This window comes from Leuciscus leuciscus (genome assembly GCF_965113295.1).
Source record: "Leuciscus leuciscus genome assembly, chromosome: 13".
Taxonomy (NCBI): Eukaryota; Metazoa; Chordata; class Actinopteri; order Cypriniformes; family Leuciscidae; genus Leuciscus; species Leuciscus leuciscus.
This window is the reverse complement of record NC_138737.1, coordinates 9,558,193-9,570,707: the sequence shown is the minus strand read 5'-3', so window position 1 is coordinate 9,570,707 and position 12,515 is coordinate 9,558,193. Positions and strand designations below refer to the sequence as shown.

Sequence of the window (12,515 nt, the reverse complement as noted above, 5' to 3'; positions counted from 1 at the left end):
TTGTTTCGTTGGCAGCAAATAATCAAGAGCTGGACTGAGGTACAGCTTCAGCCCCTGAATCCTGTGGAAGCCACACCTCAAAAACAGGAGCGTAAATTTATCCAGGTAAATTGGGCCATATGTTATTGTTTTCATTTCATTTCATTCACTCACTAACTCTCTCTCTCTCTCTCTCTCTCTCTCTCTCTCTCTCTCTCTCTCACACACACACACACACGTTGGGTTTTCATGTTTTATAGGGACATACATTTTCCCAAAAACATCACTTTGTATGATTTTTATGCTGTTTTCCTCATTAGGACTAAAACGATATGGGATGGGGGTTGAATTATAATGATAATTTTTTTTCTAATTATATATTATGTTTAATTATATATTACAATTAAACATAATTGTAATATAGAAATTTGTACTTTTCTAAATATGTTTTTAATGACTTTTGTCATTGAAAAGAATGTCTATATTTTGATTCTATATTGCAATGCTGTAATGTATTTTTATAGTGACATTTAATGAATGATTTAGAGGAATATGAGCAAATTGAAAACAAAACTCAAAAGAGAAATAAATCAATCATACAAACAGATATTACGGTATGCAGATAATATAAAATTATATATTAAAAATGAATCTTAGTGTCAAAACACGTGCAGATAATATGCTAGTGTTATGGATGAAATTGGTCTGGGGCCATCTTTCAGCTATCTGAAAACTTTAATATAAAATGACATTTCAATGAAGTTGGAGGCAGGATGTAATGCCGCATTAACTGGGAGTGCCCTTTCTTCCTCTTGCTGTCACTTTCTTTTGCGGTCTCTCTATTAGCCCCAGTGACCCACCGGGCCGGTATATTACGTTTTCCTTCCCTGTCAGTCATTCTCATTTTGGGCTCCTGTCTGTTTGGCTACTCTGCGACCTCCGTCCCTCACTCGGCTCGGCCCTGTCTCATTTCCTATTAAAGCTGTAGCAAGATGGCTGGCAAGGCTAATTACTGCTTTCTCACATTTCAAACTGAAGTTCTTCAAACAAACACACACGTACACATGCTCCCCCTCCTTCTCCGTGGTGGGTCAACAGTTGGTGACTCTGCCTTCTGTGAACTTGGAGAAAAAAACGCAGCCAAACTAAAGGGAGGACATTCAGTGTATCGAGTCATTAAGATGCCAATTAGCCAATTAGGGAGGCAGGTTGCTTTGTGGGTAAATGAGTTAATTGGAGAGAGAGGGCTCTGAGGTGCAAGAGCAGGCGATGTGTTAGATATATGCAAGAGTGTCTCAACCCGGCTCGGTCCGTCCTACAGCTTTTCACACTTCCTCTCCAAACACACACACAACACAATGAAGCCTTTGTAAGGCCGACTAATACATGCAAATGGGACTCATCCTTTTCAGATCTCTTCAATAATAAGTGCTTGTGATGTATAAAGAATTAATCTCTGATTTCTGTCATCAGTATTGCTGTGCAGTGCTAATTGCTTGATGAGTCCTGTTTGTCTAAACAAAAGATCTCTTGCTTTATAGCAAACATCACACTGACAGTTCGTGCATCTAGAGGAGATAGACTGTAACTCATACAGAGTATTTTATATTTGTGATAAAATTGAATTATTAAATGTTTTGAATGGTTCTCATGAGCTGCACACTTCATCTTCCATTCATATGATTGTGAACATGCGTGAACGTAAAAGTTTGGTATTTAACTTTTTGGTGAACTCTGACCTGCAAATTTGTATAGTGAAAAGGTGTTTGACCAAAAGAAGCTATAAACGTCTCAAATTAAAAAACCTTTTCACTTACTATTAATAACACCACAGACACAGTTTAATCACCATAGGAAAATCTCAGAGTAAAACTGGGAGTTGTGAAAAATATGATAGTTTATCTATGTATCATCTTTTTACTCTTTTAATTCATTTTATAACTGTATCATATATCTCTTTTAATTTCTTTTATAACTGTTTTAATTTTCCTTGATTTTATTTTGTGATTATTTTAATTCCTTTCAGTAAAGCCCTTTGAATTGTCATAGTGTATGAAATGTGTATAAATAAACTTGCCTTGCCTTACTATAAAAAATACTAATGTATGTAATAATAACAGTAATCTATACATAATTACATGCAACTAACTCTAAACCAAACCCTATTCCTAACCCTACCCTATAATAAGTACGTAGTTAATTAAAATTACTCAGTAAGCTTCTTAAGTGTATAATTACACTGTAACAAGGACACCTTAAAATAAAGTGTAACCAAGAAATCTTTTGTAGCATTATAAATGTCTTTACTGTAACTTTTGATTAATTGAATGCATCCCTGCTGGAAAAAAACCTACTGACATGTGTATATAATAATCCTTTAAATAATCTATTATTTCTTTCTAGTACAGGAGCCCTGAAACATGACATCAAATCCTGTTGCCCATATTCAAACTAAGTTTACATGTTTAGTCTAGTGTGATGCACCTATAAACAGTGGTTCCAAAACTAGAAACTTGAAAAAACTAGTTTATGTAACCATATACTATAGCTTACTACCTAGATATGTGTCAATCTGCTTCTATTTTTGAAAAAATAATCATTTTTGTCCTAAAAGCACCAATTAGCTAAATGGCTAAAGCTAACACTATTGATACTACATTCAATGTCAGCTTGATTGTGAGTTCAAATCCGCTGCTTTTAAGCAGTAAACTTTCACTGCAAGATGGGCTCATCTGTTTTGGCAGGCTTCGCCAGCTCGAAGCTCATAAGACGTGACTCATAGTTAATGTGAATTAGCCTCTGAGGAAAGGAGATCTTAAGCAAAGACCTAGCAAGTCAACGGCTGGATCAAAAGGTGTTGTTATTGTTGCCTGTGACTAACTATATGTGTAGTGAGGAGGTACGGCAGAGAAAATTTACTTCACATCGCCTTTAAAAAGGTTGAGAAGCGCTGCCCAAAGCTGTAAAGGTGTTAGCTGCCAGAGTGAAGTTATTGCTGGCCTGCTGAACTGAAATGAAAGGAACAGATGTGAAATGAAAGAAGGGGAGGATGGCAGATGAGAAAAAGAAATCAGAGGGACATTGTGAACGACAGAACCCCACTGTCTCTTATCAGTCCTTTGCTTCTGTTTCTTTTCTGAATTTCATTTTGTTTCTGCAGATTTTTTGGAGCAGCTATTCCTCGGTGGTGACGTGACACATACAACTTCAGCTCTACAGGTAACAGTTTCATAATCCAGACATCTATTTTGCTTTTCTGTTCCACCAATTTTGAAAGAAAGTTACGAAAGATACAGATTGTTATTGCAGGCTGACTGTATTTACCTGAACCTCTGCGCTTGGTGGTGGAGGGGTCCTGGGTAGCGCCGGTTGGGGGATTGGTACAGCTGCGACAGTAATGCCTGGCTGGTCTTCTGGCTGGGGTTGTTGGCAAACTTCACCGTAATGGGCTCGGCAGCACCTGAAGGCTTCTGTCCATTCAGACCCTTGATGGCTTCCTCTGCTTCTATCCTCTTATCAAAGCGAATAAAGCCCACACCCCGCGAGCCACCTGTGGGGCCAGCACACCAGAAACAACACACCATACATTTACTGGCTTTATCCGGCCTGCAACAGTAACATAGACCTTGTAAATCTAGATTTTTTCATTTAAAAAAAATGGATGTACATTTATAACACTATACCTTGTTATATTATCTAAACTACAGAAAACTAGTTAATACTGATGTGACAGTGTTTCTAATACAATGGCAGAAGGAGTGATGGCAAATTTGACCTCTCTCTCTTCTGACCAGTGTAATCAATCTCTTTCCTCTTTTGGAAAGTTAAAAAAAAGTTCATCATTGATGTTTTCTTTTGCTACTGGAACAAATAGGAATGCAAAAATTAAATTGTTCTTTGTAGTTCTGTTAATCACAATAGAAGTTTATCCAACTATGACGACTTCCGCTTCTGAGAACCCCGGAAATGTGACGTACACAAATGCACACACTTCCTGACTCGCACACCTCAGTTCAGAATGATTCATTTCTATATTTAGATATTGTCATTTGTCGACGGCGAATCATTTTCAGAGATATGCAGCCTGTGTGACGGATCCTATTGCTGGTGTCACATTATGCAAATGAGGCGAGATGGAACAGGGAGATTCTATTGGACGGCCAGCATTCCAGTGCTGTCAGGCAGACGTGTAATTTGTTTTCTTTTCTTCATGAGAGGATGACGATATTGTGTGGAGAGGCTGTCGCCCGCTGGTGTGGAAATTGAGCGTGTGTGTGCGACGGCCTCACGCTGTGTGGTTTGCGCCAGCTGACGGCCACACGCCGCCTCATGGTATGCAGCTTGTCCGCGACATTTCCATGGTTTCCAAGGCGATGGTTTTGACCGCTACCTGAAAGTAACATTTAAAAGAGCCTGGCTTACTGGGAGGTCTTTTGTTGGGTTGGTTTTTAATGAGACGATCCTTCTGCTCTGGGGAGGTGCGTGTGGAGACGACTTGCCAAGAGGGCAATTTGCATAATACAACGAACGCGTATTTGTGTGTGTCTGCGCTCTGCTTTCTATATTGTCAGTTCGTTCTCCTCTCACTCTCTCAGCTGTCATCCGCTAGTATTGATGTTTTCTGTTGGGCTGCCTGATTGTCTATTCAAATCAGTGTCTTTTGATACGTTCCATTCTGCAAACAAATATTTGCACACAATCTTTTCAATGCAGTGAGCTTTCATTCAGACTGCGGCTGCATTACTCTCTTTCCCTCGCAGCATGAGTCATTCCTGACAGCTTTTCACTTTCCCCTCTCCCTTCCAAAAACGTACTCTCTTTAATTAGACCGTCAGAAGTAAAGGCTCGAGGAAGGAAAAGCATGCATTATTCCAGAGAGTTTAGGTTGCACGGTTAGCTTCCTGCTCACCGTGGAGTGATGTTGAGGTCAAAGCAGAATCCTTCGAAAGTGGAGCAGACAGAGAAAACTGGGAATGACACCTCCTCTCTCTGTTCCTCTCTCTGTCTAGAAGATATTTGACATGCAACAGCTCAAGTATCTAAAAATACAAGAGATTACACATTCCGTTTCATAACATTTTTATACAAAACTAGACGACTTTTTGTTTCTGTCTGTCAGTTTAATTGTGCAGGAATGAACTGATGGATCTGACATAAACTATATGCTATCCGTGCTTTTGCTTGTTTAGATTGTACACAAACATCGTCTGAGACCGAAAGTGGGGAGAGGGAGGCATCAAGACATCCTGTCTATACTATATTGCCTTAAATGCTTTTGAAGGCAGCCGAGATTTATCTTTCACATATCTCACAACGCGCGGTTTGACATTTTGTGGAATAAATAAAAACGACAATGATTTATTTTTTTTAGCATATGCCTACTTTTCTTCCTAGAAATAAGTATTGTGGTCACTAAATACTCTCTTGAATTTGTTTTTAGCTCATTAGATGTGATGTTATGGTGACTTGGTGAAATCGTCATACACGAATCACTGCCTGTCATTGCCATAGCCATACACAAAACCAGAGGTAAAAGGTCAAGCCCTTCCAGACCTATTATATGGCTATATTTGGAAAATCATTCAAGCATACTACTTTATTTCTATTCTTTATATACTATGCACAGTATGTCAATTTTCTGTGTGTTTGGATTACCCTAATGATTTATCAAAATATGCAGTACAGTGCATGGAGTAATGTATCCCACAATGCAATGACTTCCATTGCATTGCGATGAATGATCCAGAAGTAATTAAAGAAAATATAATTTCTATACAAAATGTAATAAAAAATGGCAAGTAACTATTTTCATTTCCATGCTGGACACCAATCACACACAATGTAATGAGGTTATGCAACAACAAAGTAGCATGTTGGAATGTTTATCATTAAATCATGCCTACTATTTCACATAAACTTTAAAAACAAATATTTATAAACAATAGATTTTCTTATAGAAATTGTAATTAATTTCATTATATCATATTTATTATATTTAATAAATTAACTTTAATGGGCAAGCACCCTATTAATCCACCACGAATACTTCTTTTCACAAAGTACATTACACATTTTGAATTTATTTCAGTTGCAATTCATGCAATTCTTCCTGTTATTCCAATTCAAATTTCTGATGTGGCACATTCAATTTAAATTCCAACTCATTAATTGAAAGGGAGCCAATTCTTAAATTCAGAATTTTGCACAACTCTGCGTAACATTATGAATGATGGGAATGATGGTTATTAAACAGCAAATTAATGTTGTAAATGTAATGTTGTCCCTTTGTCCTCTGTAAGTCTATTTTGTATCATACCTTAAAAAACAGTGTAGGGCCGTAGGGCCGGTAATCTGTAGTATGATTCAATCCAGAGGGTTTCAGCACTGTGCTCTAACACAACTATAATGGAATCGTGATGGGATCTTAGTTTCCTCGGGTAGAAATAGTGCTGACCAATGTCATTCAGGCTGCAAACAGCTGACGATCTATCAGATGCCTGCAGAATCGCTAAAATTGCGGTTCCAGAAAATAAAATAGCAATTTAACAGTTAAAAAATGCAAATGGGAGCCTTAATGTTGACTGTGCTTTACTTTTTTCTTTTTCTCTCGCTTCTCTGACATTACCATAATGAGCCTGCAGCCGTTTCTATAACAGGCTGCCTAAACAAAGCGAGCGGCCGGGCTAAAACCGGAGACACTGGCACTGCTAGCTCCTTTTTAGAGCTTATCATGAACCGAACAGAGTTACAGCTACAATGTGCCGGTTAACAGCACTATTCTACCCAGTAATCAGTCCTACCTTACGTAACTTTCTACCTGTACTTATCTCAGCTCAGCACACATGAAGCCGGAGAATGCTGAGTTTAATAATAACCGTGACACACAGAGCGAGCGCACAAGAAACAGTGGCAGGAGACCGCTATAGCCGGCCTGACAAAGCGCTTTCCACTGCACGCCCACTGTTCTGGTCCTCGACACTTACTGCGTACAGGAGAGAGAGAGAGAGAGAGAGAGAGTCCTCTGGGGAAAAAGAGAAAGCTCAGAAAAGCTTGGCTGTTAATGAAAGCCTTCTCTCCTCTGTCTGAACATAAGCACCTCTCCGTTGTCTCTCAATCTTTCACTTTTAAGTGGTTGTGCCAACTGTATGGAACATTTATTAAACTAGTGCGCTAAATATATTATGAGGAAAAAAAGCGTACACCTCTTCGCCGTAGCCTCTTAATCAGAGAAAGGAGAGCAGCATCCTCGTTTTATGTAACTTTTAGATGCTGCCACTACAGATGGTGTTTGAAAAGGCTCAGTAAAGGAAGTCTTTGAAGACTCTCTCAGCACTTTGCCTGTTTCTGCCGGCCCACGGCTATAAATCCATCTGTTTGTCCTTGTGTGTTTAGAGGCCAAGGCAGCGGTGTCATGGCATGCTTTGCGATGTCTGGTGGAGCATCTCAATTCATTGTATACATCACAGATCCTTTGTGTTCTACAGGCCTTGATTTGGAAATTCGTCATGCAACATTGGCTCAAATGCAACGTCCTGCTTCTAACCGTTCCTTACATCATGCTATATCTAATGGAATTCAAGTCATGGCAAAATATCAATGAGCGTGAAAAGAAAAGGAGACAGAAGAGGAGAAAGCATAGCATTTTAAAAGAGGGATTTCCACAAGTAGCTCAGTCAAGGCAGTCGCTTTTCACTTAAGAGGCGCAGCTTGTAGGAGCCGCCGTTTTGGATCAATTGTATTTGCTCTCATTGATGGGACATGTATTGACTGCAAGGCTCTGCGGAGCACCTCTGAATATTTGACTATTGATAAAAAATCCAAACCTATCATACTTCACTTAGGTTACATGCTATGTGTAAGTACTCATGGCATGGATTCAGTCAAATGCTCTGAAGCTTTTTCAAATCCCTGTAATTTAGTCACGTTTTACCAATAAACTGAACACAAACAGACACACCCTAGGGAACAAGTTATATAAACAAGACATGTGGGAAGAGGACTTCCACAGCAATACATTATCCTCTCAGAGGGTGAGCAGAGAAAATACTTTCCTAATTGTTACCAAGAAACATTTGACAAGGATGTATGATGTATTATTATTTCAGAAAGGCAAAGCCACTGTTAGTTTACCATGCCATATGTGTTTGTTTTTATTAATGACTTTCTGTGTTAATTCACGATACTGTATTTTTCTTGATACTGAGAGGAATATGACAGAATTAAATTTGCCTTGAAAAGCATGTGGCAGATGTGGATTTGATTTTTGAAAATGTGTGTGTGCATGAACAATCATTATTGACATTATGCTAGCTTTTATGTATGTATATTTATTATATATTACACATATACAGTACTGTGCAAAAGTACCCCCTTTTGGGTCAGTTATTTATATCTTTTGCTGTAGTGTGTCAGTAGGAAATATCAGTTTACATTTCCAAACATTCTTTTTGCCATTAATTGTAATAATCCAGTGAGATTTGTGTATGCACAAGGAGTCTGACAACAGCCGGTATGATCTGATCTCACCATCATCGAGTCCGTCTGTGATTACATGAAGAAACAGAAAAAACTGAGACAAACTAAATCCAGAAGAACTGCGGGAATGTCTCCAAGATGCTTGAAGTAATAAGGGATATTAATATGCCTAAGACTTTTGCAAAGTACTGTATATAATATACATGTATATATCCCAAAGCGTAAGTAGGCACAACAGTAACAATTCTTGGTTTATTTCAAGTCGGACAAGACCAAAAGTAAAGCGTTTCAGTCATAATTGAGTCATTTATTCAATAACTGGCATGACTAAATTTAGTTTTAGAGTAGTTTTTGACTACGCTGTGATTCATTTTAGATGCATTTAAAATAATTGTCTCATAAGATTCATTCATTAGCCATGCTGTAAATGCGTGGTTTGACAAGAAACGTGTTTAGGGAACCATTTTTTTATATTTCACTAGTATGAAATCACTATTTTGCAATTCTGTGTGGTGATGCTAATGTGGGGCAGTGTTGCTGTTGTTGTATGTAAAAAAATTGAATGTCCTCATTTGCCCGCACTTGTGGGCATTTGCCTGAAGAAGACTCAGCAGGGTCGAAACGTTGCCTTATATTAAATATGGGAGTTTAAAGCAGTGTTGCGGACATTACATTTTTTCACTTTAGTAAGTTCCTTTTGTCCTGCACCTGCCAGAAGGTGGGATGTGCACACAATTACTTTTTTTTTTAAATGTTGTTGTATGTACCACAAATGGCTTGCATTGATGTTTCAATGATTGTACTTTTAGATTCTGTCAGAAAAACAGTGGCCCATGTAACCGGTGAGTTAATCTGAATTGTCAACATTCATGTGAGATTTAATGAAACTATTAACTGCTTTTGAGTAACAATCCATTTTTGACTTCAATACTTGTTATTGACAAATGCAGAATCCCTGTTTGGCTTTCAAGGCTTTTCAGAAGGATTGTAATATTTGCTAATGTCTCTTTTTTGCAGCCCTCCGATCAGTAGCTTCAAATCACTTAATCACTAGCAACTCCAGTTTAATTAATCATTAAGCTCCCTCATGCGGACCCTTTTCTCCCGGGGAGCCTTCGTAGGACCAGAGGAAGGATCTGTGTCAAGGGAGGAAGGCCTGTGTGTGTGTGTGCGCGCGCATGTGGCCATGCAGCGTTCCTCAGCAGTTCTTCCGAAAGGGTTCTGCACCACTAGAACGTGGAGTACATTTTCCTGTGCCTTATGCGATATTGTTTGCATGGAAAGTGCCGATATGAATTATGCAGTTGGAAAAATATTGAATGTGTAAGAAATTCAGCTCCATGACCATTTATATCCAAGTTGATTTATTCATGATGCTGGAGGAAGGATAGGCCAAGGAGATGGCTGGATGCTTTAAAATACACTCATCAGTCATTCCATGTCATTCGATCATTCTTAAGATTAGGATGCTTGGTCATGATCAAATGCAAACAACCAACCAACCTGCACATAAATGTACACATAGAAGATGGCTACAAAATTTAGTTTTTTTGTGTAGTTTCAGTAAGTGCATGTTAAGTGTATTTACATGCACTTTAGAAGGTCTATTTCAGTCGGACTAAAGCAAAAAGTCAGATTTTTAAATGTCATGTTAATGCTAAAATTGCACTAGTCTATTTTTTGTGTGAATTCAGACTAGATAATGGCACCTTAGTCTGGTTTACTCTAGCATGGCCTTATATAATAAAGAGCCAACAAATTACTCAAAGTAATGCAGAATTCCTTATATTTTGGCTTTATTTGTACTGAATGTATTCAAGAGGCTTCAAAAATAAAATCTTATAGTAGATTGTGAGATTGTTTCATGCGATTAAAGAGTTTTTTTGTTTGTTTGTTTGTTAGTATGCTACAGGGTGAGAGAAAAGCGGCCCCACTGATACCTGTGACCTGGTCGACGAGAATGCGGGAGGTGATTATCCGTCCGTACTGAGAGAAAAGCTGTTCCAGCTCCTTCTGGGTCATGGTTTTGGGCAGCCCACTCACGTACAGATTGGCGTCACGGATAGAAGCTGAGCTGGGCCGTGCATACGACACCTGTAAGACAACAAATACTTTGAGAATTCATTGCAGTTATGGAACTATATTGGTTTATGTGGTCATTCGAACTCCACTTCCATATGTGCTTGTTGAACATTTAATTTCACTATTATTTTTGGAGGATATCTGTTAAAGCAATTTATTGCCAACATCTTGCATTGGCAATATGCAGCATTCAGATGCCAGAGGTCTTCTGTGCACCTGTTCTGTATCACACTGTGTTGGTGGTCTGTATTCCTCCATTGACCTGGAGCAGCTAGAGACTTCAGAAAGATAATGCCCCAAAATCCTCCACTTAAGAACAAAGGAGAATCCTTTCGACTTATAATATTTTGAACAAGAACAACTTGCTGCAAGGGATTCTCTATGATCCATACTAATTCACAGATAAGGGATATACACATGACACCCAAAGAGCTTTGCAAATGTCTCAAAGGAGGAATGAAAATGAAAATGAAAATGAAAATTCAATATTAATGTGAACCAACTCTAACCCCATTTCTGAAGAGAAACAATGTACCCAAGAAATACACCCAAAGTCCATGAACCCTTTAAACTACAGGCATAATTGTGGTCTATTTTGAAAGAAGTTTTGATGGAATTTGCTGTCCAAAAATCAGTCATAAATAAGAACTAAAAGAAATATAGTATATTTTTTTACAGCCTTTATTAAAGGAGGTTAATGGGAAAAAAAATATAAATATAGGCCTAAATCTCTCTCTCTCTCTCTCTCTCTCTCTCTCTCTCTCTCTCTCTCTCTCTCTCTATATATATATATATATATATACAGTATATATATAATTCATGTTTATACAACTTGAAATTAAATATATATATATATATATATATATATATATATATATATATATATATATATATATATATAGAAAAACTTGCATTAATATATGCAGTTGGCCTAATGTTAATGTATAGAACCTTATTGTAAAGAAACACAATGGTGTCATAACCACATGTGTGACCATGTTATATTTCTGAGGATAGCTCTTAACCTTTCAAATAAACTGAAATAACAAGTTACCAACAGTAAATCAACAATATTCAAGCATGGATTTAATTACACATAATTGGACAGTTTCAGTTTCTTTTCTACAGTTGTACAGATTGTTTTAGAATAAGGTTCATAAACCTCACTTAGAGCACACAGCAGTAAATGATAAAAGCTAATTTGTTTTCAGAAAACACACATGATGGAAGAGCTTGTGTGTGTGTGTGTGAGAGAGAGAGAGAGAGAGAGAGAGAAGGCTGGCTGTCATCTGTGCTGAATAACACTTTGGAACCTTCTGTTTGTGCCTAGAGTGAGAGCCAATCCATCTATAGCTCTCTCTCACCCTCGCATTCCTCACACGCTCTAATATCAGCGCGCTGCGCTTACTAGCACCTTGGACAGCGCTCTTTCCTCCATACTCTCTCCATCTATCGCTCACACACTCACATGGCACATTCTCACCTCTCTCGACTTGTCAAACTCGGCAGCACCTTGGACAGAGTCTGTCACACTCTAAAACACACAGTGCTTGTTTTCAACTTCACATCCCAGTCTCTCTTTTTTCTGACTCACAGAATACAGTTTTCACCCATTGCACTCTCTCAATCAAATCAAGGCGTTGGCAAACTTAATATACCATAACGTCACTGAACTTTGCACAGATTTTTTTTAAGCAGTCTTTGTGGGAAACTTCAGTGCTGTGGCTCATCCTGGATTATCTTGAATGATAATTATTTCTAAAAGGATAGTTCTCACCAAAATGATTTACTCACATAATATCATAGTCCATATAACTGCTTTCATACAAATATAATTGATTATTATTGAAGTGATTCAATGAAAAGATCCAACTCAAAAGAATGATTCGTTCATGATTCAACCATTTCTACTCTTATAAGCGTACCTCAAGATTTTCAGCACATAATTACTTAAATTTCAGTTTGTTCATGACACAAAG

General features: G+C 38.0%; 1 protein-coding gene across 12 annotated transcripts in view; it reads right to left on the bottom strand.

The window, feature by feature from the left end:
* elavl4 (ELAV like neuron-specific RNA binding protein 4) overlaps positions 1-12,515 on the bottom strand; it is a 77,471-nt gene that overhangs the window by 6,946 nt on the left and 58,010 nt on the right. For 8 of the 12 annotated variants that reach the window (XM_082188310.1, XM_082188306.1, XM_082188311.1 and 5 more), the window contains 3 exons: positions 10,395-10,548; positions 4,889-4,984; positions 3,304-3,529 (listed from right to left, as the gene is read on the bottom strand). In XM_082188310.1, the coding sequence (XP_082044436.1) occupies positions 3,304-3,529; positions 4,889-4,984; positions 10,395-10,548 (476 nt within the window). Of the gene's footprint in view, positions 1-3,303; positions 3,540-4,888; positions 4,985-10,394; positions 10,549-12,515 lie in introns of all 12 variants that reach the window. The other 4 variants (XM_082188316.1, XM_082188313.1, XM_082188309.1 and 1 more) reach the window with 2 other exon arrangements.